The following is a 24334-nucleotide window of genomic DNA, read 5'->3' as shown; positions in this document are numbered from 1 at the left end:
TGCCATTCCATGGTAATTCAGTTTTCCTTAATAGGGTCAGGGGCCTCTCTAATAGCAGATGAGAGTCTGTAGTTGAACTTTATTAACGACGTAGAAGATGCAACAGCAAAGCAACTGAGATGCTGCTTCTTTCCAGGGCTACACGCTTGGCAGGTAATGCTATTCTGTGCATTTTATGGCTCTTCACAATAAAAAGTCACTTTTTGAACCATATGAAATAATAATTGGAATAAACTTGAAGCTGTTTAAGTAACCATAAGCACATGAAAGGCAGAAATAATGTACCTGAGCTACGGTGAATAGATGTTGCAGAAGTACTTCAGACGTCGGTTAAGCACTACTATTTATGGGTGAAGCACTGAAAGCTTCTCCTGTTTCAAGTACCACCTACTTGAAAATACAGGAAAAGCGAGGCACCATACCCACAGCTGACTTTGAACCAGCCACAACTGCCAGCAGACGTCCTCTTCAGAAGATATCAGAGAACACTTAAGGACATAATGCATGAACGCAGATTAAATGCTGACTTAAAAGCAGAAGTACCACTTTCTAAAATGTTATTATCAAGCTGCTGCCACTTGGACAAGCAGCAGCATGCTTTAAGCAAGACAGATTTCACTAAAAACGCCTAACATACCCCGATAATTATGTTTCCCAATACAGGTAACAAATTAATACCCCAGGTAATGCTTTCATTTCAATATGTATTTTTTCCATGGAGTGACTGCATCTCAGTTATGTTAACGAGAGCTGTTCCATTTAGGCAATATAAACAGGAGTTTCACCAGCAGACTCCTCAAACATGGAACTGACTGTATGTCACTCTCTCCTTTAAATCTCATACGGCCATTCCAATTCTCCTACCCTTCTTTGTAGTAGTGCTTTTTTTCCACAGCTGGAAGAATGAGAACATCTCTGCCGCTCTTGTACATCCAGCAGCACGGCATGCTCAAGCCTTAGGACTGCTTAAAGTGCGTATTACAATCCTAAAAGCTACCAGCAACCTCCCCTACCATTTCCTTGGGTCTCCGGAGCTCTGCATTGCTGCTGGGAGGCATGAGCGGTTCAGCAGTGCAGCAGAGTTCCCCTGGATCACGAGGCTGCTGCCCTTTTTTTTCATTTTGTGAGGAAAAACGTGTTCATTAAGTGTTCCTTGGTATCTTCTAAAGATGGTGCCTGCTCAGCAATCTCACTGACACCGGGCAGATTCAGCTGCATCAGACACATTTGCTGAAGGTGAAGGTACAGCCTGAAGTAGGTAGCGCTTCCAGTGCTATTTTTGCTCTGTCAGAACTGTCAGCTCACACTGGGAAAGCCTCAGAAAGCTGATGTGGACTGGGACTATGCCAGCACACAACCATTTGCTGGAAGAGCTCTTCTCTTCCCAAAAAAGCAGTCCCAGCACTACTGCTGTATGGACGCTGAGATGTGACAACAGAAACCCACTGCATGCAGCCTACAGCCCTCCCCAGGCAGCTACACAAAGGTAAAAGCAAGCACTTCAAGGCCAAATATAATACTTAAGGTTAGGGATGCTTTTCAGATTTGACACTAAAACTATTATAACTCAAGTTTGCTTCTTACAGTCTTTGAGTGTTTACTCCATTCCAAAGTGCGGTGGGAGCTCTGTGGAATCTACAGAAGGGAATGATCCCAGCAGTTCTCATGGAAAAGAGTCTGAAGGAAAGTGTGGGCAAAGCTTTAAGTATTTCTACTCCCAGAAATAATCCTGCTGATCTGTTCCAGAATTTTGGTTATTAGAGAAGACGACAGAGCAGTTCCTTCTAGCAAAACCAATCCAGAGAAGAATATTTCATGCGAGTAAGTTTAAGGATCTGGCATTATTTCATACACTAATTGATAAAGAGAAAACACAGCAGAGAAAATCAGAGAAAGGAACATACACTTTATCACTGCTATTTTCTTGAAATTCAATTTTTCAAGGGATTCTTTGGTAAGCTGTGGCCAGCCCTTCCCCACAGCAGCCTGGCACTGGGGGCCCCTATCATACACAACCTCCTATTTGCTACACAACACACAGGGTCACCCCCAAGGACACGTCCTTCTGCTAAACCTCTCTTTTGTTCCTTTCTGAAGTATATAATGCCTTCTAGATTTTAAATTCCAATATAGCCAACTAAATTAAAACAGAGCACACGCTTCCTAATAAGACCTAAAACCAAGGTCTAAGACTTTGACAACACTTTCCCTTCCAGCCAAGGACATCACATGGACAAGGCAAGCAGACCTTCCCAGTGGTCTTCAGATGAAGGCAAAAAGTAACTCCCAGTACCCTGCATTCATGTAATACTCTCACTGCTGGTTGAAACGTAGCATTAAGGGATGCTCGCTGATCCAGGGTGAGGGCTTTTGCAAACCAATCCACAGGAAGAAATACTCTACAAGAGTTATACTTAACGCCGTATCACTTTCAGCCTACACAAGTGCATTCGGCTGCTTAATCCCCTTCTGAAAGAGGCTGGCTCTGACCTGGCAATCAGCTACTGCTTGGGTTTTGTTTGGTTGCCACAACAGCTGAGAGCAGCTCAAACGCTTCCCTGTCTCAGCAGTGACACACCACAGGCTGTTCACCCCGGGATCAGCATCAGTTCATCTTTCATGTTCCCTTCTAGAGGGAAACAGCAGCTGGGGAATAGCTGGGCTCCTCAGGGGGAAGGATAATATTCGGTAATCAGAGAGCTTTGTTTAGGAAACAGGCTGCTGCAAGGAAAAGTGGATGGTTCAGTTTAGCTTTCTGGCAGCTGTTGTATTTTCATTGCCACATAGTGAAGATGCAAGAGAATAGCTTCTGCCAGCTCGACCAGCCAGAAACCTCGCTTTGCTCTGCTCAGGTCACAGCAGTGCCCTTACTGATGGCCTAGGGGGCTCCAGGCAGCAGCCCCAGCCTGTGGCTGGGAAGGAAAAGTGTCCCCAGCTGTCCCTGTGCCCCTGCAGTACCGACCACCTGCCCACCTTTCCCAATGGTGTCTCCAGGAGGACACAATCACTTAAACTACCTGGAGCTTCTTAAACCAACACGCTGTGATAAGCTTTCAAAACAAGGCAAACGCTGACACGTGCGCTGTGTGTTTCATCAGCTCTTCTGTTGGGAGCGAGGAACATTATTTAGAAGCCCAAATACAAACAGGATCCAGTCTTTGCTCTAATAAAATAAAAAGCAGGAGAAATTCAGACTCCATCTCTCATCTGCTTTCTTGCAAATCCTTTTCTTCAATAAAAGGCAGATAGTAAAAAAGATCTACAGTAAGTAGGTCATGTGCTTTCAGTGATTTACCGCTTTCTTAAATCTTGCATTGAGTTTCAGCAAACTGTCACTCTTACATGGGCAGCAGGGGAAAAACATACATATTATTAGAAAACAATCACTGCCAAATCTGATAACGATCTGACATTAACCACTGTGGGGATTGTGCTGCCAAGGCTGTCTTGTATTATTTAGAAAACATAAAGGAAAAAATTCCTGAGGGGGGAAAGCAGACAAACAAATAACTGTTCTACATCCTATTAATAAACTTCTACAGCTCATATTTCCCTAAGAAAATGCTTGCAGTCGTGCTACTGTCTTCTAGGCCAAGTTTACTAAATGACATTTAATCTTCCTGAGGTTAAAAAAACAATCACAGCTATTCTACCAACTGCTACAGATACTGCAGGCGTTATGTTTTGCAAAATCAGTGCATCCATTCTGTAGGGGAACACAACCTTTTATCTCCTCCTCTCAGCACTGGCTCCTGCTATCCATAAGGCAGTCTGGAGGAAATTGCTCTCCTCTTTATTTTTCCAGTCTGAATTCTTCTATCCACGCCCATCTGCAGGGTAGCACCTTTCCCATCAACAACCACAATATGAAGTTCAAGATCCTTTTTGAGATAAGCTGGGTTGGGTAAAAAGCTCTTAACTTGGCTTCTGATTTTCAACTAGTGGGATACCTGCCAACCGACCTATGCCATCTAACCCAGCTGGACTTAGAGCCTATTGAAAGCAAACGTTTTGGATGCATGTTTTGAGGACACACATTAATGTACCTTGATGTGCAAATGCAGTACCAGAATGAAGCAAACCACTAAACCACCAGCAAGCTTCTGAGTTACAACAATGGCTATAAAACAGCTGTCAGCACTGTCTGACTCTGGTCTGAGGGGTTAGGAAGTCACTTGGATGGTGTTCCACAAAACAAACCAACACAAAAAAAGAAACCAACAAAACCAGTCTTAATTCTGCTTTTGGAAGGGCTAGAAGTCACAGTGCACACATGCAAATGGATGTGCAAATCCACATCCATCCAACTTCATGAAGCAAGGACGTCTGTGTTTTAGAACAAGGAAGATAATCTTTCATTTCAATTCTATGTAACATGACAAAAGCATGTCCTGAAATTCCTTTACATTTAAGTACTGGATTACAGAGTAAACTGAGAGAAAGCCCCAGAGCAGCTGTACCTTAGATAACTGCACTTTAAATAACTGCATCTCTTCAGCAACCACCAGCGGCCTCCAGCAGCTCAGGGCACGGCTGCCCAAGCAGTGCTGCACCAAAGGCTGTCCCTGTGCAGGAGCACAGATGCAAACACGCAACTTCTTGAAGGCAGATGCTCGGTTCTTGCTGATGTGGCCATCTCTGCAGGTGCCATCATTTGCTAAACAAAAAAGAGCCTTTCCGAGAGCAGCCCAGCAAACACGAGGCTCCCTGGCTAGATTTTCCTCCTCCTCCATGCTTTTACTTGCCATTGTTTTGTTTTGATTTTCTTTTCTTCTTCTTTAAGTGGTGCAATATAGAGCTTGCGGTCTGCATAATGCTGATAGCACTTGAAACTGCCTTCTGTTCAAGCTCAGGCCATCAGCATGCATTGCAAGCTATTTTCTTCTCACTCGTAAGTCAATGCCTTTCAAGGATGACCTGGGGACCAGCTCTTCCCCGATGTGAGTGCAAATCACTTGCCAAGTTTAGTTTCATTTTGACTGTGCCTACCAGGGAAGGGTCACTTACAGACTCCATCATTTCCTCCCTTGTCTCAAAGGATTATAATTTGTCCATTGCAATTCACATCAGGATGCAATTTGGCAGGGAAGTTAGAAGTCTGAAGGCAATTATTTTTCTTCCTTTGGAGAAATGGATTATATTCATTCAGCTATTTTCAGTTATTTATTTTAGATGGAGCACAGGAGGAAGAGAAAGGAAAACAAGGTGGGTTTAGACTTTATGATAGCATTGACTTACTATGTTTTGACACCACAGAAGAGTTGATTATACTAATACATTCAACCCATGCAGCTAATCCTGTCCAAGAGGAAAGGCCTGGAACAGAAACGTCTCAGCAAGGTATTAGCACACCAATGGAAATAACCCTTATTATAACTCCTTAAGGCTCATCCCCCAAAACTTCTACTTGCAGTTATTCTTAGCAAGAGTAAATCACTCCATTTCTACCAGCTGAAGTTCCTTCCTTTGTATCTAACAAGTGACATGCTGCTCTCAGCTTACCAGGAAATAAATACATACACACACACTACTGATTTTCCTTAGAAACACTGCCAAAAAGTAGGTTTAACCTATACTCCTATTTTTACAGCAGCAGAGGTTCCAGCCCCATCCCCAGTCCCTTCACATGGCCTCAGCCCTCCTGAGTGCTCACAGGAAAACAAATGAGGTTTAAGCCCACATGCAAGCGATCAGCTGCACAGAACACAACATGCTGAACACCCACACGTGCCTTTTGCCTGCCATGCTCTCCACACTGCCACCAGTAAACATATTCCCCTGCTCCTTCCCATTTTAAAAGGCAAATCGTTAACTAAGAAGTTGTTCCAGAACTAATATTTATAGGGCTAAGTGATTACTTAATCCAACAATTAAAAGTAAGGTGTGTTAAGTAGTGCGTTAGGTAATTAAAGAAATGAAAAAGTGCCACACAAGGTGCCTGGCAGCCCTTTTGGCTTTAATGAGCCCCATCTCAGAGCACATTTTGGATCTGACCTCTACTATGAAAAATGAATTTTGGAAAACTGCAGCTCTTCAGGCACGGCCCCCTGTAAAAAGCCAGCGTGATTCCTGACATTCTGCTGGAAGACCAACTTTTATCAGAGAGCAGAAAGATTTGAAGTCCCCGTATAATCTCACCTCCGGGTTACTGGGCCCACTTCCCTTATCAATTAACCTGTCAGTCGGCAGTCGGGCCTAATTAGTTAAATCCTTTTTTAATGAAAAGAATTTGCCTCGAGCAAAGTCTGTCAGCTCCAGAACCACTTTACAATCAGGAGCATGTCTCAGCAAAACCCATTAAATACTTGCTGAGCCCCGAATGCCAGCAGCAAACCCAACACCTCCCTGGCTTCTGCAGGCTACAGCACTATCAGTGCACGTCTGCATCCCGCTGCACCTTGGTGCACCAACAAACTGCTTGCTTTTGGTCCCAATGACCCTTCGTTCCAATTGCTTGAGCTGGGGAAGTCTGTACATCTGTAGCACAGCTGTGCAAGAAGCAGAGGTGATCCCTAACAAAATGCCGACACCGGTTCCTCTGAAAGCATCTTTCCTGAGGAATACTGAGCATGCCAACGCAGGAGACGTGCTCCAGGTAGGACAACACGTGCTCATTCCTGTGCTAACGATCCCATCGCTCCCCTTGACTTCAAAGGGCCTCCGATCACATTTGTAATCTTTTGCAAGTGTTAGCAAACAAAATTACAAGTTCTATCCTACAGGTTTCAACAAATGCCCCGCACCATCAACACAGCAATGTGCTTAAAAATAGATATAATGAGCAGCCTTGGATCTGCATAAGTGCCCTGTGGAGTTCATTAATGATTTCATTTTTGGCGAGGTACCATGTTAAATGAGAGAGCATTATTAAAAGCACACATACATAGGTACATGCATTTGAAACTACATTCCTGCTAATGTTTCGGGAAGAAAAAAAAACAACATTGCTCTGTAATTGTGGTTTGCCTTTTAAGTAAAACGATGTTAATAGCACCTAACTGTAAAACCTTCTGTCCTGCAAGCTAACCGCTGCTGTCCAAGAGCTGCCTGCATCTACAGCTCCTGTATGTGAGAAAATGGGACCTGAGATGTTACTGTGGGGCTCGGCCAGGCCCCACCTCCCCAAATCCACATAAGACCATTTCAACCACGTTACTCCAAGCTGCTCAAGTGAAGCCAAAAGCAAACTCTGGTCCCCACGTGCCAACTTTTCCACCTGTGTCACACCCGGTGCTTCTGCCATCCTCATGTTTGTTCAAAGGGATGAGAGCAGCAGAGCGCTTTGTACAGCATGAATTACAAACGTAATTGCAGAGCATTAAATTGGCGAAAGGTAGCTTGGACCAGACCATGAACACACGTCTCTCAGGGTTCTAAATTTGGCAAAAACACATCCACACCGAATCAAAAAAGCCACTGAAGCAAAGCACAGCACTTTCAGGAGGGCTCATGCTGAGGAACTGCACAGATCTGCGCTCCCCTGTCATCCATGGGGCACAAACCCCTGAAGCTCCAACTGAGGGACACCTGGTCCTGCACCAAAGAGTTCTCCTCTAACCCAATGGTGACTGTTTATCTGCATTGTTCTTTCAATGCTTCCAAGCATCTTGCTTGTCCTTCATCCTCTGCTGTTCTTACCAACATCTTTAGCACCAGAAAGCTGCAGGGTGGCTCCTATACTAACACTCCAGTGGGCTTCCTTGTCCCAAACCTCATGTGCGTGATAAATCACGCTTTCTGAGCTCTTCTCTTACCCTGCTTCTAGTTCCAAAGTTTCTTCACAACATGACATGAGCTATTACCCTGTGGTGCTCGCTGCTGAGCAACCCAAGGGCCTCTGCACACCATGCAGCCTCCGCTGAAGCCGCTGCTGCGATGAGAGCAGAGCCCGCATGGAGCATGGCAAAAAGCGTGTGATGGCTGCAGCTCGCATCTGCTCCTCTAGGGGAAAGGCAAGTCAAGCATAAGCAACTTCTTTCTTTCTTAAAAAAGTTGGAGCTGCCAGAGATGGAGCGAAATCGTTTACCTTCTGCCTGTCACAGCAAGTTGTCTGCGTGCTTTTTATGTCTTAAAAACGTAGCCCGACAGAATATATTCATCCTATCTCCAAAGTACAAAGTTTAGAGAGAACACGAAGACATGGCTACAAACCATTCCATGTTAAGCCAGAGGAAAGCAAGCAACACCTCTGTTTCCAAAGAAAACAGCCAGAATCTGCTTATCGTTCCTCTGAGGAACCAGCTCAAAGATGCAATCACATTCTTTGCCTGCTAGTTGTTTTCATTTGCAAATTATTTATCCACATCTACACAACAGAGTAAACAACGAAGACACATTAATTATGAAAGCAAACTTTTCCCTACAAATTAGACTGCTCTTTTAAGCTTTGAAGTTCGCTTAGCTATCCGTCTGCAAGGTTTTGTGCCACTCCTACTTGTAACTGCTAGCAGCAAAAGAATTATCAAATCCTGCAGGAAAACGCTGCAGATTCCTTGTCTTAACAACGCTCACTGGCTGTGTTTGCATCTTTCTGAACAACTTCCAGCACTGCTGCAATGTTCCTTCCTCCTCTGCCTTGACATCTATCTGCTGGCATTGACTATGCCTACAGAGCGAGCACGGGGATCTCAGCAGGAAAGTCCTAACCCTGTGCTCCCTCTGGGAGCCACCTGTGTGTATGTGGCTGCACCCCTGTCCCAGCCCTAGCTGTGCTCCTGGGACCTCAGTGCCACCCGTCTCCATGCTCTTGGGCTGCACCAATGGGTTCTGAAGAAAGGAGTGCGTCCATTGGGTTTTTGTAAACTACCAGAGCAATAAAAACCATCATTAGAGACAATTTACTGGCTAATCTAATTTTTAAGTACGCACAGCCACTCGCAGCAATCAACATTTAATTAATTATAAGATCAGATGAAAAGGGGAAGATGGATTGCTTCCTGGCCCACCCATAAGCCCTCTCAGCTGACAGCAGTGTGCGTGATTTTACTCTCTTTAATTCTCTCATTAGACCTTTGTTCTCAGACATCAGCCATTTACCTGCAGGACAATGACAGCACCTTGGCACAGTTTGCAGAGCATCCGACGCAGCTGTAGTGCCACGTCCAGAGCTGTCACTGCCCAGAGACGTGCAGTGACACGAGCTGCTCAGAGCAGTGCTGTCGTTAGGGGCTCAGCACACAGGGCTCTGTGTCAGCTGCACCGTGCTGAGGGTTCGCTTCACCCAATTATTTGTTTGTCACTTGCAGACCTGGGTACTGAGCAGAGACTGTCGAGTTATTTTTGGCCCACGATGCACTGGCAAAACATAATGAGGCCTTTAGGTGAGTAACTGTCTTGGCAGCGAGGTGCTAAGATGATGTGCTGTTGAAAGGCTGGATGGCAATTAGGTTGCTTGAATGCGATGAGATGCCGGACAGGGCAAGTGCAGACAAAGCAAAGCAGCTTAACTATTAACATGCCACCCTCCCTTGAAGTTGTCAGCTAACTATTTACGCAAGGTGCTAATTTACTACATGCTGCTTTCCCAACAAACTTAATTTTTTATTAATTCAAAAGCTGTACAGACTTGTCCTGCTTATTACCCAGCCCTTTGCAGAGAAGTGTAACAGCTTGCCAGATGATTACTATCATATGTTAATTGTATTACAGCGATTCCCGCAAGTCCCAGTCTTGGACCTGGTTTCCATAAGGTAGGGGATGTGCAAACGAGACAAAAGATGGACCAAAGACTTCTCATTTAAGATTTGAGAGTTGGCATACAGGTATGGAGAGCAGATACGGAAGAAGAAACCATATGGAAACACAACAGGGGTCCAACAGCCAATTTTTAGGTAGGAAATGTAACTACAGCACGGAGAAAAGCTGTAAGACATCTGCAACAACGCCCACACTGCTTGTTTGCTCCAGGGGTTGTTGATCCCTGCTGCAACCAGATGCGACTGCCCAAATACAAACTGCATTATAACGAGTCAGTCAGTCAAGAACCATGGTCTTCAAAACATGTTATCTAGAGTGGCCTGCTTTAGGTATGTCTGATGGAACCTCAGGATTCCTTTTGGTGTGGTGAAAGAGATACACCTGGTGTTCTGTGATGGCTAGTATTGCTTCTCTCGTGAGCTCTCAGCTGGGTGCAGGAGAACCTGGTCAGCCCTACGCTTCCACGCTGCTCTGCCTGAAGCGCTAACAGCTCGTCACTTTCTGTCCACACAGCAACCCCAGCTCCCAAAGAAAATGAAGGCTGGGTATTCATTCATACAGCAACCTGAAAATCAACACTCACTAGACTGGAGGTTAGAAACACCTCACTGCAGAGCTGGTAATGAATTAAAGACCAAACAGGAGACCAAGATTATTCCTCTGTCTCTCCGGACAAAGAGGTGAGAATCCAGGAGTCCATCCCGTTTCTCCCAGTGCACTCAAGCAGACTGGTTCAGGCTTCTGGAAGAGTATCAAGAGCATGTGCAGCTGCGTGGGTTCAGATGAGGTCAAAGTCAAGGGAAAAGAACGTATCAGATTGTTCTCAAAGGTATCAGAAATTCGGTATTCCTCGTCACGCTTTCCATTTTGCAAAGCCTGAGGTGTCTCACTGCTCTCCACAACCAAGCACCCAAGGTTCTACCTTGGGAGATCCATTCTCTTAAAAGCATCGCTCCCCTTGCTCTAACCCAACGTGCCAAGCAGAGCTGTTTGGTAAACTTTGGAAGCTGTGGAGCTGAGGCTGAGACTCACAACATTGGACCACTGGCAGAGCTCCTCACCCCTCCTCCCAGAGACAGCGGGTTGTGTCCATCATTAAGGAACTGCCAAAGTCACATTCTGGTAATTGCTGATCTCAGGAACACAAACCAGAGGGGAAAAAAATAAAGCTGCTACCACAGGACGGAACAAAATGGTGCCATTTCTCTGCCTGGAAGAACCAAATCCTGCAACACCCATGCAGCAGCCACACCTGCCGAAACCTGCGGAGGCTGCGATGTAAGAACAGCCAGTGACAAAAACCAGCAAGCCGAAGTCAGACTGAGGGTTTTGCTCATCTGCGTTAGGTTTTCATAATGCTGTTTCTTTTAACAAATGCCATTTAAGTGCTTATGGGACTAACAACCTAGTAAATGAACTAAGTATTAATTTGTGGCTTTATTACTCAGCAGACCTATTTCCATAAAGCCGTTTTTCTTAGGACACAACTTGCTCTGCAGCAGCTGCTTCCTATTACAAGCTGCTCAAATTACTTTGGCTCCAATTTTCAGAAGTGCCCACTGATTTGAAATACTTGGAAATGATATCAAATGGCTGTGGGAGCTCAGCAGTGCTGTACCTCAGCCCTCTCTCCCATCCACAAGCAGCAGCAATGGCACAGAAAGAGCACTGTCCAGACAGCCCCAGCCCTGCAGGCCCACACCACAAAGGTTTTGCACAAAGCCATAAAGGAACTGGGGAGCACAGTGGTGACCCAGCCACAAGGTACCACAGAAGGCTGGAGAGGAAAGCTCACACTGCAATGGCTCTTGGGCAGCTCTGGATGACTGTGGGCTTGGGGAGCTCCTTGGGCTGCGAGCAGGATTTAGGCAGAAGGCATATGGCCTAGGAAAGATATTCTAGGAAAACAATTTTGGTCGAGTACAGCAGGAAAAAAAGCACACAGCTTGTTCTTTCTCTCCTGGCATCTGTAAGTCAAGGCCATTAACTGGTCTAAAAGGCACTTAAGTCAAGTTTATCTGCTCTGCTCTTCTGTTTGCAACTTTTAAAGTATACATTTACGCTGGCTTTTTTAAACAGCTTGCTGGATGCTGTGTAACCCCCTTTCAGAAGCACACTCACTGCTCGAAGCATTGCTCAGCATGCTCCTGGCACTCATACAGACTGGCACTAGTCAAATCCAGCCTGGCAGTCAGTTACGTTACTCTAAATAATTCCATCAGCAGCAAAGGATCCATGGCTGAAGCTGTCACCTCTCTCCAGCACGGCGCTGCCCCTTCCATCACACCTGCCCAGCAGCACTGTGCCCCTCACTCACACAACCCAACATGAAACCATCGCTCTCTGCTTGCTGCAGTTGGTTTCTGATGAGCCAATGAACCCACCTGCTGGACCCCAAAAACACCAGTGCAGCAGTGAGCTGGGGACAAGAGCAGGACCTGATGTGGACAGGGAATGGGATGTGAGGATCCCCGGGCACATACATGTAAGCACTGGGGAAAAAAAAGAATAAAAAAAGAAATAAGAGTGATTCGTGGGCGGCTTAATGTCTCCAGGGTGTCATGGGATTTACTTCTGTGGCCCTCATCCAGCAAAGCACTTATGTAAACGCTCAGTGGTAACAAGTGTTTAAAGTCAGTCAAGCGACCAAGCACAGCGCTGAACTTCTAAGTGAGGACAAATCAGGCTCTGTTTATTCTGCTCCATGAAACTACAAATGCCCTCTTCTAGCCCTCTCGGTATCTTGAGAAAGGCGGGAGCCCTTCCTCTTTGCTTGGAGCAGCACTTGCTGAACCATTAGGAAGGTAAAAGTCCCCAGTTTAACGTGCCATCCTTTGCAAGGTATCCATTGCTGCTGCAACAAGCATGGCAGTTCCCACTTGGAAGCTTTATTTTGGTCTTTCTGCCTACTCAGACAAATATTATTGCACTTAAGTCACACGTTGAGGGGTTTCTTCACATGTTCAGACTGCGTGTGTGTGTTTCTCTAAAAAGAAAACAGAAAAAACAGCTGAGACTTGGGAAAGCAAGGCAGAGATTTGCCTGTGGTTTTCCACGCCTGTTCCCACACTCCGAAAAACAATGACTAATTCAAAGAGCTCCATTGACTCCTGTGGGCAGTCTGCACGATAAAATAATATCATACTTTGTGGGATCATTTTACGTGGAGAAACATTTAAAGCATGTTGGCGCTGCGATGAAGGCGCTCTTGTTTGGGGGACTGTTGAAAATGGGAAGAGAAAGGTCTGCTTGCTCTCATTTTTGAAGCAGCTATGAAGACTTCAACGTGAAAAAAAAACAAGGAGAAAAAAAAGCACAATTCATATGTCTGTCCCCGTAAAAACTCCTACTGGCATCGAGTGGCAAGACTGATGCATGGCTGTAGGATGTGAGATGCTTTGGAGAGCTTTTCTTTTTTAAATTAGCTGCATTTGGATGGGAGACATTCTGACAACGGGGTGTGACACCGTGCTAGTGAGGAGACATCAGAGCCCACAGACAGGCGGGCAGAGGTTCAGCAGCACAGCCCTACACCCCCATGTGCAGTGCACACCAAGCACCTCCCGCACAGGTCTTCAGAAGACCTCGAGAGGCTTGCAACACACTTGAGATGACAGACAGAGATGAACCATCTTTTCGGAAAGCAGCACTAATTTATGGCTGCTTCCTACCCTTGCTCTGGTAACTGAGGCAAGCACTTATCAACATCCAACTCGTAGATAAGAGAGGTGGAGGAACCAATTAATGCTGCTGGGTGTTATCGGAGCCCACGCAGGCGCTGTGTCAGCAGGCTGGGCAGCAGGGGCAGCGAGGCCGGGAGCAGCTGGGCTGCAGGCACAGCACTGCTGGGGCAGCTGCATCTGAACCCCATGTCTCTGCCTCTGCAGAAAGCCACGCTGCTGCGCTTTTCCAATTGAAACACAATGAGTTCGATAAGATAACAGATGCCTGGCAAAGCACATTGAAGTTTCGTACAGGAAAGAAGAGGAGGGGAAAAGCCTTGTATAAACAGCAAAACAATACAGCTTTATCTAATCTCAGCGACTTACTGCTGCTTGTCTGTGTGTGTGTGTTTTACCGACAAAATAAACTAAATTGAATCAGCTCACACACGATAACATGCTCTTTCCTACCTCATCCTAATTGCTTGGCTAATTGATGTTTGTTGAACTTTCTCCATTTCATTGAGTGATTAGGTACAAAGCTAACAGTTGACATCTGTAGGCGCTTAACTGGCGTCTGTAATTACTGTTAATGTTAAATAATTGTTAGTTAATTGGAGTGGTAACTGACTGAATGGAATCCAGATTGTGAAGCAAAAAGAGACTTAGTTAAATAAACATACATTTTGAGAGAAAACAACATTTTATTACAGGGGAGAGACTAGCAGCAGGCCAGATACAGGAGGTCTGCAGGATGCCCATCGACAAAACCTCACACCAGGCTCCAGCCTGGACCCCACTCATCTGGAGGTATGTCAAGCAGGAGCCTCACCAGCAAGCTACTCTTATCCTTAAGAAGTTTTCCACCTTATTTTGAATTGATTACCACTGGTTATTTTGCAGCCCAAAGCCGATAAGCCTTTTCCAAGAAAATCAAATACAGTTTAATCTGTAAAACAAATACTTTCTCCAGAATAGACACAATTATGCGTTAGTAAATATTGTCATTTTGCTGACACTGGAATCATTTGACTTTGCTAAAACCAACAGCTTGAAAAGAACTTAAAGGAATACAATCACCACCTGAGACCAAAGCATACTTGATACAAGTTCAAGTGGTTGAAGTTTCCCAGAACACGGCTGTCAACTGCCTCTTTCAGTTATTTTGGTTAAGAGACACCCAAGCCCACAGTCTGGTTATTTTATGGTTCAGCTTAGTTTTGATGATTAATTTAGAAGCCTTGGAAGATTCCTGTATTGTAACACTGCAAGCTCTAGGCTTTAAGAATCAGAAAGGCTGTGCAAGAGGTTCTCTCCCTCTTTCACTGGCCTTGTGGGCACACTGTGTTCATCACACTACAGGGACCTTTTCTTGCAGAACTGCCCTTACATCCCACAGCACAGGTCACCCCACCTGACCGCCACACTGCAGCCAGAACCCCTGCAGCAGGTGAAGGGGAGGGCACAGAAAGTGCACTGATGGGCAGGAGCGGTTTGTGCACAGGAGATGCAGCAGTAAGTGGAGTTACGCAACAAATTCCTCGCTCAGATAAAGCCTTCGTGGAACAGAAATAACTGCCTTGCTCTTTTGTGCACTAGAACAAAGGACTGTCTCAAGGCAGGCATCGACTTTTGTCTGCCTGACTTGCAAGCTACAGTGAAGCGATGCAACATTTCTTCTAATCTAACTCGCTGGTACAAGAAACCTCAGGTCCTCCAAACAGGAGGCTTTGCGCAGAGCTTGCTAATGAGACACTCAGCTTTCACATGGAAAATACCGAGAAGCCATCTGAAACCCAAAAAACAGGGTAACTGAGCGATCCAAAGCCACCAGCACAGCCTCCACTGGAATGCAAGGACACACCACATCAGGGCATCATTTTGGGAGGGCAGCCATCGCAACAGCCACAAAAAGAGAAGCCTATGGGACTGTGCCAAAGACTCCACAGTCCCTGAGGTCTGCCGAGCAACGTGTGGGCTTCCACTGCACTGGCACTGGTCCAGAGCCCTAAATACAGTCTGGGATTAAGCCGTTCAGTGAGAAGATGCAGCAGCCCCCAAGAAGTCAGAAGCTGAGGATGCACACCATGTGAGTCGTGATGCTAAGAAGGTTCCTGCGTGCTCCTGGAAAGGAGGAAGGAAGCAGCAGTCAGTGCAGCGGCACAGCGGTGGTGTTTCTGCAGCACTGTGCTGTCTGTGCAGCAGCAGACCCAGCTGGATTCCCAACAGGCTGCTGTGGGACCGGCTGGCTGAGGGTGAACACTCCTCCACAGCCGAGAACCTCCTGCGGACTGAACCAACAAGGAACAGCACATGCCAGCCTCAGCTCCCTGCTTGTTTACAGAAACAGATGTTGTAAAAGATCCTCAAGAAATGATTCACCAAAAAAAGACGAGGGGAAAAAAAAACAATCTGTCTGTTTTTCCAGGGGAGGATATTGCTGCAGAACCACCTAAAAGCCAGGCCTTGATCCGGGTAGTATTGCAGCCACCAGTGAGGACTAGTAACCCAGACGCCTTGATCTACCTCCAGCTGAGAATATAAATATTTCCCTGACAGCTGGTGGTGCCGCGAAGCAGAAGGATTCATAAAGTTTACATGAACATCCTGTAAACAATTTGAACATAAAAAGCTGTAACGGCCCAATTGTGTTCCTGATCAAAGGCAAACTTCAATATACAGCACAAATGAAACTTCATCACTTTGGGACTTATTTCTCCCTCCAGGAAAAGCTGTTTTCCAAGGGTACGTAGGAGGGACTTAACATAAATTAAATACGCAGCAGTAGTAGGAGCTGCCTGTTCTACATCTTCAGATGTGTCTGTTTAAATTATTAAAAGATAATGGAATTTAATTATGCTGGAAAGTCACGCTACAAAAATTCACGAACAAAAGCCTGTATTTTGGCCAGGATTAACAGCGTTAAGGTTGACATTCTCAGACAGCGAGAGAAGTTACGTTCTTCCAAAGACTCCAAGTAGCATTTCTGAAGCTGGAAGGCACAGACTGCACAGTGCGGGGGATGGAGGGCTGCTGCAGACGAGTGATGTGCTACTCTTCCATTCCTCCTCCATGGAGAGATTATAGGGTGCTTACCTCCCAGCACAGCCACCAGATCTCACTGGGAATCATTTTCTTAGATAATTTCAAGCTCTGCAACATAACAAGCTCCTGCTCAGGCTCGCAACCAGGGACTGCTCATTTCAACAGCAGCCACAGCAGTTGCTGCCCTGGGGACAAAGCCACATCCCTCTCTAGTCCCCAGCTCTGCTTCAGACCCAGTGCAGGTTTGGGAACCTCAGGGAGCACTGGCAGCAAAGAGCTGGTGGGAACCCTAAAGCCCTCCCAAACACAGCACCACTGTGCTGCACACAAACCCCAGCCCTGAAGGGGCCTCAATGCCCACAGAGCATCCCAAAACTCTCACTTTCCCACTGAGCTCTAAGGGCAGCTAGCTCCGAAGTGGATATCAGGAGACTTCTCTTTGATGGGTTTCCCACCCTTCATCAAAGAAGGTCTAGGGAGGGAATATTAACTTTGTCCTGGATTTTTTAATTATTACTGTTTCTGTTTCTGGAAGGGATTAGTTCCCATTACACACCCATAACAATCCCACACACCTTGAGCTCCACCTCATCGCTAGCCCCGAGTCTACAACTGAATGGCAGAAACCTACAACGCTTCAGGATTGTACTGAAAGGAACACTTTGTTAATACACCGATTCTGTAAATTCTGCTGTAAAGAATTCTGAAAGAAAATAAAATAAAAATAGAGGTGGCAAGATAAAAAAATGTGTGAAACACAGGGAGCTGAGGGATGCCAGGCAGGCCGGCTCCGGACAGGAGGGACGGCACACTTGTCAGTCTGGGCCTCCCAGCCAGGAGCTTTGAAGGTTTCATCATGATTTACCCAATGCAAACCTGACCCTTTCTGACGAGCGACTTTTATTGCTTCTGGCAAAAACAGCCGCGGACAGCAGAGGGGAAGAACTGGCTTCCAAGCAAACAGGCTGAATTGCAGGGAGAGAACTTGAACTTGGAATATATCAAAATGACAGCAACCCGGGCAGCCCTCAGCCGTCCCCAGGGCAGGGTCTGGGGGAAGGCAGCAGCCCCACGACGGGCGGAGAGCCCCTGCACCTGGCTGCAAGCAATTAGCAACATTATCCCCAACCAGGGGTCTTCTGGGGGGCTCTTTTCCTGATATTTAGCAGCCTGAATGCTAATCCCTTTAACAAAACTGCTCCCGATGCTTTTTCCGCCCTCCTTCCCCTTAATCTCTTTTCTCCCGGTGGAAAAGAAAAAAAAAAAAAAAAAGAAAAAAGAAAACAAAAAGAGAATACCAGTCGGCCTGGTTTGGCAGCACCTGGATTTGAATTGATTCTCCCCTTGTCATTCATGTTACCAACAGGAATTAGCATATGGCTTTAAGGGGAAACTCAGGAGGAGAAAAGAAAGCCGCCATTTTGATGGAAATAAGGGGCACAGGAATAATCTACCATCAACTAAAAAGCTTATTTGTGTACGGTTTCTCAAGCAAAGCTTAGAAAAGCCTATGTTGATTTTAGGCTACACAAAGAAATCCTAATCCTTTCAAGGGAACTAAATCACCAAAGAAAAGTACCTCGGAAGAAAAGGCTCCCTGTCAAGCATGGATGCTCACAACCAAATAGATGCCACGAATCAACCTGGGTAAGTAAACACTATCCGGGCTGTGGGAAACGTGCTGGATCCGAACTGGGAAGGGCAGGAAGAGCAAAAGGCCCCTCCTCGCCTGGCCCAAATTCCCACGTGGTCACAAGCAGCGCGGGTCACCCAAACCTGCAACCTTATTTATTTGTTTGGCGGTGGAGGGGCTGAGGGCAAGCCATACATTCAATTAAAGCAAATGGATCTATCAGCTCGCCAAGTGAGATCGTCCGGTTAGGCCACCGAGGTCATCCATCCAACACAGGGCTCCCAAAGGATGGGAGAACACAAAAAACAAGGAACGTGGATCTGTGATGCCATTAAATAGGATCCAACTACAGCAGCAGACCTCCAAAGCAACGACGTATCAGCACAGGAACCTCACACCTCACAGCATCATGGGCTCATCCCCAATTACATGGTGCTGTGGGATTAAAACACGTAGAGTAACACCAGGACGGCCCACTGGAATGACAAACCCAATACAAAGCCAACCCACACCCGGCCAACTGTGATCAAAACAGACCTGAACACCAAATTCATCAAATCTGCGTTTTCTAACCAAGATTGACTCAAATGTCCCCAGAAGCACACCAGGTTAAAGCACTATGGGTTTGCAGCCCCATTTAATGGGTAATTATTACACACTGCCATTGAGAAGTAGGACAGTGGGTGAAAAACAGAAAGAGCTGACGCATTTTGAAGGCTCTGAATTACACACATAGGCACAACTCATGTCTGGAAGCTGCTCCCTCTGCCCTCTTTGCAAAAAAAAAAAAAAAACAAAAAAACCCACCCCAAACACTGCAATAAATAAAGGGATAAATAAATAAATACATCCCCACAGCCTTTCTAATAATGCTGCTTCAGGACAAGCTCTGCACAGAAGCTCACTGGCACTGATTTAGGGCGAGTTTTCCCTTAATGTACTGTTATATCATTAGCCACTCTCTCTTTAGATTGCTGTTTGGAGGAAATTAATGGGATACTGAATATTTAAATGTGGCCCTCTATATCATTTATTAACTCTACAGAAAGCACACAGCACAGCAAGCCATGGTTTATGACTATTATCCTGTGAATACTAAACGCTGGCTGGTTATTACTGTCAGCAGTGCAAATTGGCTATTCATAATTCCATGTCTATCATGGAGCTGATGAGTAACAATCAAGTTAAAACATTTTGAAAACTCTTACAGTTATTTAAATGAGCTTAAATTAAAGCCATTTGTAAAATAAACTATTCCCTAATATTGTTATTTAAATTAATTCTGACCTGGCAGGCACTGCATTATTTAAAGCCTTTATTTTATATTGCTTAAGCAAAGCAATTATCAAGCATACAGAACACGTCTGAAACCGAGAGAAACATAAAAAGCACTAACAAGCTGATTGCAACATCTCTGCCAGACAAGTCACATTTCATCCCCATTGAAATTGCCACAAGAAGGAACGCATCGGGGGGGGAAAAAAACACATTGGTGATGCGAATTGCAGTCTTACCTTTATTTGTAACAGCGTTGAACAGTTTTTCAGAGCTGGCATCAGATGCCTGAAAGACCAATAAAAAAAAAAAAAAGAGAGAAGTTACGTTTCCTTCAAGTGATGCATTTCAAAGGAACGACGCTACAGTGAGACACGCGCGGAGATGTGTACATATTTCAGAGAAACAAATCAGGTGACAAAAGCCAGGAGCTGATGGGCTCCGAAGGGAACGTCCATGAGGTGGTGCTATTTGGCTGTGCTTTGCCGCCCTGCAGTGCAGAGCTTTCCTTTGGAAAGATTCAATTTAATACAAAAATATATATAATGTATATATTTTTACTCCCATGCATCAGCTGCACACAAACTGCATTTTTGTACAATTATCCACTGCATTCTGATCTGGATTTTGATAAGAATTTTTGTGAAATACAGCCCAGCTTCGGAGACTGGCAGAATTGCTGGTTTCTAAATTAAATTCATTAAGTATTTTTGGAGACTCCAATCGCACCAACCATTCGGTTGCTGGTACTTCTACAGCAGCGCCGATTCCTCGGCTCGGTAATCTCACCCACTGCTCTTAGGTAAGGTCTGAAAAAGAAAGCCACCCTCAGATTGAGCACAGGGTGCATCTCCACACAGGGCTTCTCTCCCTCAAAGTAACTGATTCCTGACACCACGCCGTGCTCAAACCAATGGTCCTTTCTGTCTCTCATCTGCCACCTTTATCTGGGGAAGGCTTTTCCTCCCAGTGCTGCTTCAGTACCTCGTCCACCACTGCTGTTCTGCAAGCGTGCTGCCTCGTCCTTTGCCCTATTGTTGAAATGATGCATTTTTAAGTTTCACACCAAAATGCTGAGCACCCCTTTTCAAAAACTTAACAGGAAAGGGAACACTGTGAATGTTGATTTTGGACACCCCGAGTGCAGAAGCCAAAATCATCTGTGCATCTGTGTTGAGATACAAGGCACACACACAGCTGCAAACACATGCACACCCCTCACACCTACACTACTCCCCACATTCACTGAACACAGAGCTGCTCAATTCTAAACTCAATTTCGGACACAGCCCCGCTGTCAGACAGTCTGCTTTCTGAAAGCACACGGAAATGAAGGTACCCAGCAACAAAACCATGCCAACAGGGGAAGCGTAACACTCGAAGAAGACCGCAGTCTTCTGATAGAAACTGTTGGCTCAAATAATTAAAACCCATTGTTTGAAAAGCAAGCTTTAATTTCTGGTTGAAGGGAACAGATTTCTGAATTGAGAATCAGAGAAGAGCCATCCAGACAGGCAACGCATAGGAGGCATCTCCAGTGCCCAACAACTTGGGTGTGGAACCAGCGAGCGATACATGAGCAGACACAGCTCAGAGTGTAACAGGGCACTGCAATGATCTGCCTGCCCTCAAGTTAACAACGTCAAAGATTTCCTCAATTAACTGCAAAAAAATTTAAAAAAAATAATAAAAAAAACTGCTATACTCTTTTTTCAGACTTCCAGACAGATTTCAGATGACTGCTGGCTTATTTCAAAGCTGGGCTGGCGCGTCTCTTCCCAATTCAATACCTTGTAAGCACTGGATTTATTACCCACTGATGGATTTATTATCCAGCGACGAGTTTCCTTAAATTAATGAAAAATATGTGAATAACGCAGAAATTGAAGAGCCCCAGAAAGCCATGTGCTTCAAAGTCCAGTATCAGTCCAACAAACCAAGCCATGCTCAGAGCTTTCAGAACCGTGCCCATCAGCCTGCTCTCTGATGGGGAATAATGACCCTTCCCAGCGAATTTCATCTGCTGTTGCCTTTTTAAATGCAGCTTCTCTCTGAAGGCAGAAACTCTCCAAACCACTCTTTGTTTTCACAAAATCTATCATGGAAGAAAGAAGGAAAAGAAGAACAAACTGGAAAAAAAAAAACCCACAAAAACCCACAACCAAACCGTCTTACAGTTTCAAGTGTTACTTTATTTTACTGTTTCTAAATTAACCAGCATAAAGAAGCCCTAAGTTTCCCATTTGCTCCATTTTTCCAAACACCAAAAAGAGGGAAAAAGACACCATTTCTGTATTTTTAAAGAACTTTCCTCAATCTCCAACAATAAACCCAGCGCCTGCTTTTCAGCTCCGATTCTCCCGCAGAAATCCTGCCATTCCTATCGCACGCAGCGCTGAGAACATCGCTGTGGAACGTGGTAGCGGCACTTCTCGGACGAACCGCGGTGCACAAAGCGCTCCGAGTGAGCATCACTTGTGAGCGGATCGGGAGGCGATGCTCGGCCCGGCGCGCACACAGAGGGGCATCATCTCCCGCAGACAAAGCTCGACCAGGAGCAAACCCCATTTTGCTTTGCTGACCACACGTTACTGAGCGGAGCAGCAACTTGGAGCAAACGCACCGCCGGGCTCACCGTACGAACAACCACGAGCCGCCTCGGCAGCTCCAACCCTGAGCCGGAACTTTGCCCTTTTCCGCTACTTTTAGGTTTTATTTTAAATATGAAAGAGAGATCAGGGTTACGCACAACTGCTACAGCAGCAGAGGCGATCTCCGCCAGCGGACGAGCGCAGCATCCCTCTCGATGCAACCATTTCTGTGCCCAGGCACTCGCACTACACAACACCGGCAAGAGGACAAAAACAAAAAAAAGCAAAGCCACGCGAATTGAAACAGAACGGAAAAAGAAAACAAAACTCGGCACTAACGCAGAAGGAACACACAACGCCCTCGCCAAGCCGATCTAAAATCTCCTCCGCGTCTCCAAGCGGCCGTGCAGCCCGCCGGTATCTCCGTGCGGAGCGCGGGGGGCGGCGGGGCCGAAGCGGGACGTTCCGTGCGCTGGGAGCCGAGAGCTGCGTTCGCCCCCCGCCCAACCAACCCACGGCCCCGCGCTGCCCGCCCGAGCCTCCCCGGTGCGGGCATACCTCGGTACGAGCGCTGCGCGAAAGAAATCGGCAAGCTCCGAGCTGCCGACACGGATAATAAACAATTAAGCAGAAAGGAAAAAAAAATAAATAAATGAAAGAAAGAAAGAGACCCCCAAGAGCGTTTCCCTGCCAGAGGACCTCGCGGACGCAACGTTCCCCCACCCCGGCGCGGCGTTACCTGCGGACGCGGGGCGAAGAGGAGCCGCCGGCCCCGGACTCATGGCGGTGCGGGAGGGGCGCGCGTGTGCGCCGGGCAACTCCGATCCAGAGCCGAGTCCCGCGCCGAAACCACAACTAATCCTTCAGGACCGGCGGGCAGCGCCGGGCCGCCCGGCGGGCATCCTCGGGGCGGCGGAGCCCCGCTGAGCCGATCTCGGAGCCGAGCGGCAGCGCGCGGGCAGCGCTAGCGGGGCGCCAGGACAAAGGAACGCATGTGCGGCTCCCGCGGTCCCGCAGCTCCGGGCGCAGCTCCGTCCCGCAGGGCCCGGCTCCGGGCTGGCGCGGCCCCTCCCGCGGCCGGATGGGATTTTGTTTTATTTTTTTGTCTTCTGCTTGGTCTTTTTTGTTTGCTTTTTTTGGTTCTTTTTTTTTTTTTTTCTTTTTTTTTTGGGGGGGGGTGGGGAGGAGGTGGGGGTTGGCTTTGTTAGGCCGGTGGGTTGGTTTTAAAAAGTCATGCCCGTACTCTCCCGAGACAAAGCGGGCTCCCGCCGGGGCACCGTCCCTGCCGCGCTCAGGTGAATTCCATCGGGGAGAAGCAGCGGCCCGGCCCCAGCTCCTCCGGCCCCGCCGAAGCACCTCGCTGCAATGCAATGTAATCCCGGGGGGGGCTCCGCTCCGCTTCGCGCCGCCCGTCCGTGCCTCCCGCTCCGCCGAAGCCCGGCCGCCTCCCGCCGCCGCCGCTCTGCTCCGCACTGCGCGGCGCTCCGACGGCGCTGCCCACCCGGCCCCCGCCGGCTCCGCCCTCCGCGCCCGCCCCGCCCCGCGCCCCGTCAGGGCTCGCCGCACCGCCGCGGGGCCGCTCCGCCCCCGGCCCGGGGCCGCTCCGGCTGCGGGGGACGCGGCCGCCTCCCCCGGCGCTGCCCCCGGGCGAAGCCGCACTGCACGGAGAGGCTGCGGCGCTCCCGGTTCGGAGCTCCTCGGGGAGAAAAAAACCCGTCCTGAAGTTCAGCGCGGGCGCTGAGAAAGTTGCGGTGCTCGAGTTGAGCCCCGCCGGGCTCAGCGGCACCGGCTGCCGACCCGCTGTGCGTTTCGGGACCGCTGGAGGTTTTCCTTAAGCACCTCACGCCATTACTGATAGCCGCTGCGGAAAGTAATGCATAGCCACGTTGTTACACAAATGGTTATTTGCTGTAGCACAAAGCCGGAGCCAAATGGTGTCTCCCATAAGCTACGATGATGAGGAAAAGAGAGGCGGCCGCGCTGCCGGCACAGCGTTGGATGCGTGATGGTTGTGGGGCAGTGGGAAGCTGTGAGGGCAGCGCCCGTGGACAACCTGGGATGGGCCCAGCGAGCTCAATGAGCTTCCAGGAGAGAGCTGCCATCGAGGGGTGCTGATGGAGATGTGCTCCATTGGGCTGCGCTGGGAGCTGAGCTGCAGCTTCAGAAGCAGGGCTGGGGCAGGAAAGGGGTGAGCAGGGACGGCCCTGGGCTGCTTGGACCCCTCACGCTACCCTCCTACCCCACGCTGATGCAGAACTACAGGACTGTGTGCCATTAGTTCTTGGCAGTGGCTGCGGGCATCACTGCATGATCCCATTTAGAACATCTCTTCAGCACTGCTTTGTGGCCCTTCCAAAGTCTGCATGTGAGGTGAAGTCACGCTGACCTGAAATGGGGCAACTGCCTGGTGGGAATGGCAACAGGGGAGGAGA

The 24334-nt window shown here is 47.4% G+C and overlaps 1 protein-coding gene across 6 annotated transcripts in view; it reads right to left on the bottom strand.

Annotated features, from left to right (window-relative positions):
- AUTS2 (activator of transcription and developmental regulator AUTS2) overlaps positions 1 to 24334 on the bottom strand; it is a 663330-nt gene that overhangs the window by 45854 nt on the left and 593142 nt on the right. For all 6 annotated transcript variants that reach the window (XM_048967069.1, XM_048967068.1, XM_048967071.1 and 3 more), the window contains one exon: positions 19551 to 19599. In XM_048967069.1, coding sequence (XP_048823026.1) covers positions 19551 to 19599 — 49 coding nt within the window. The remainder of the gene's footprint in view (positions 1 to 19550; positions 19600 to 24334) is intronic.

This window comes from Lagopus muta, chromosome 20 (assembly GCF_023343835.1).
Source record: "Lagopus muta isolate bLagMut1 chromosome 20, bLagMut1 primary, whole genome shotgun sequence".
NCBI lineage: Eukaryota > Metazoa > Chordata > Aves > Galliformes > Phasianidae > Lagopus > Lagopus muta.
Note: the sequence above shows the minus strand (reverse complement) of the source record. Positions and strands in the feature narration are given on the sequence as shown.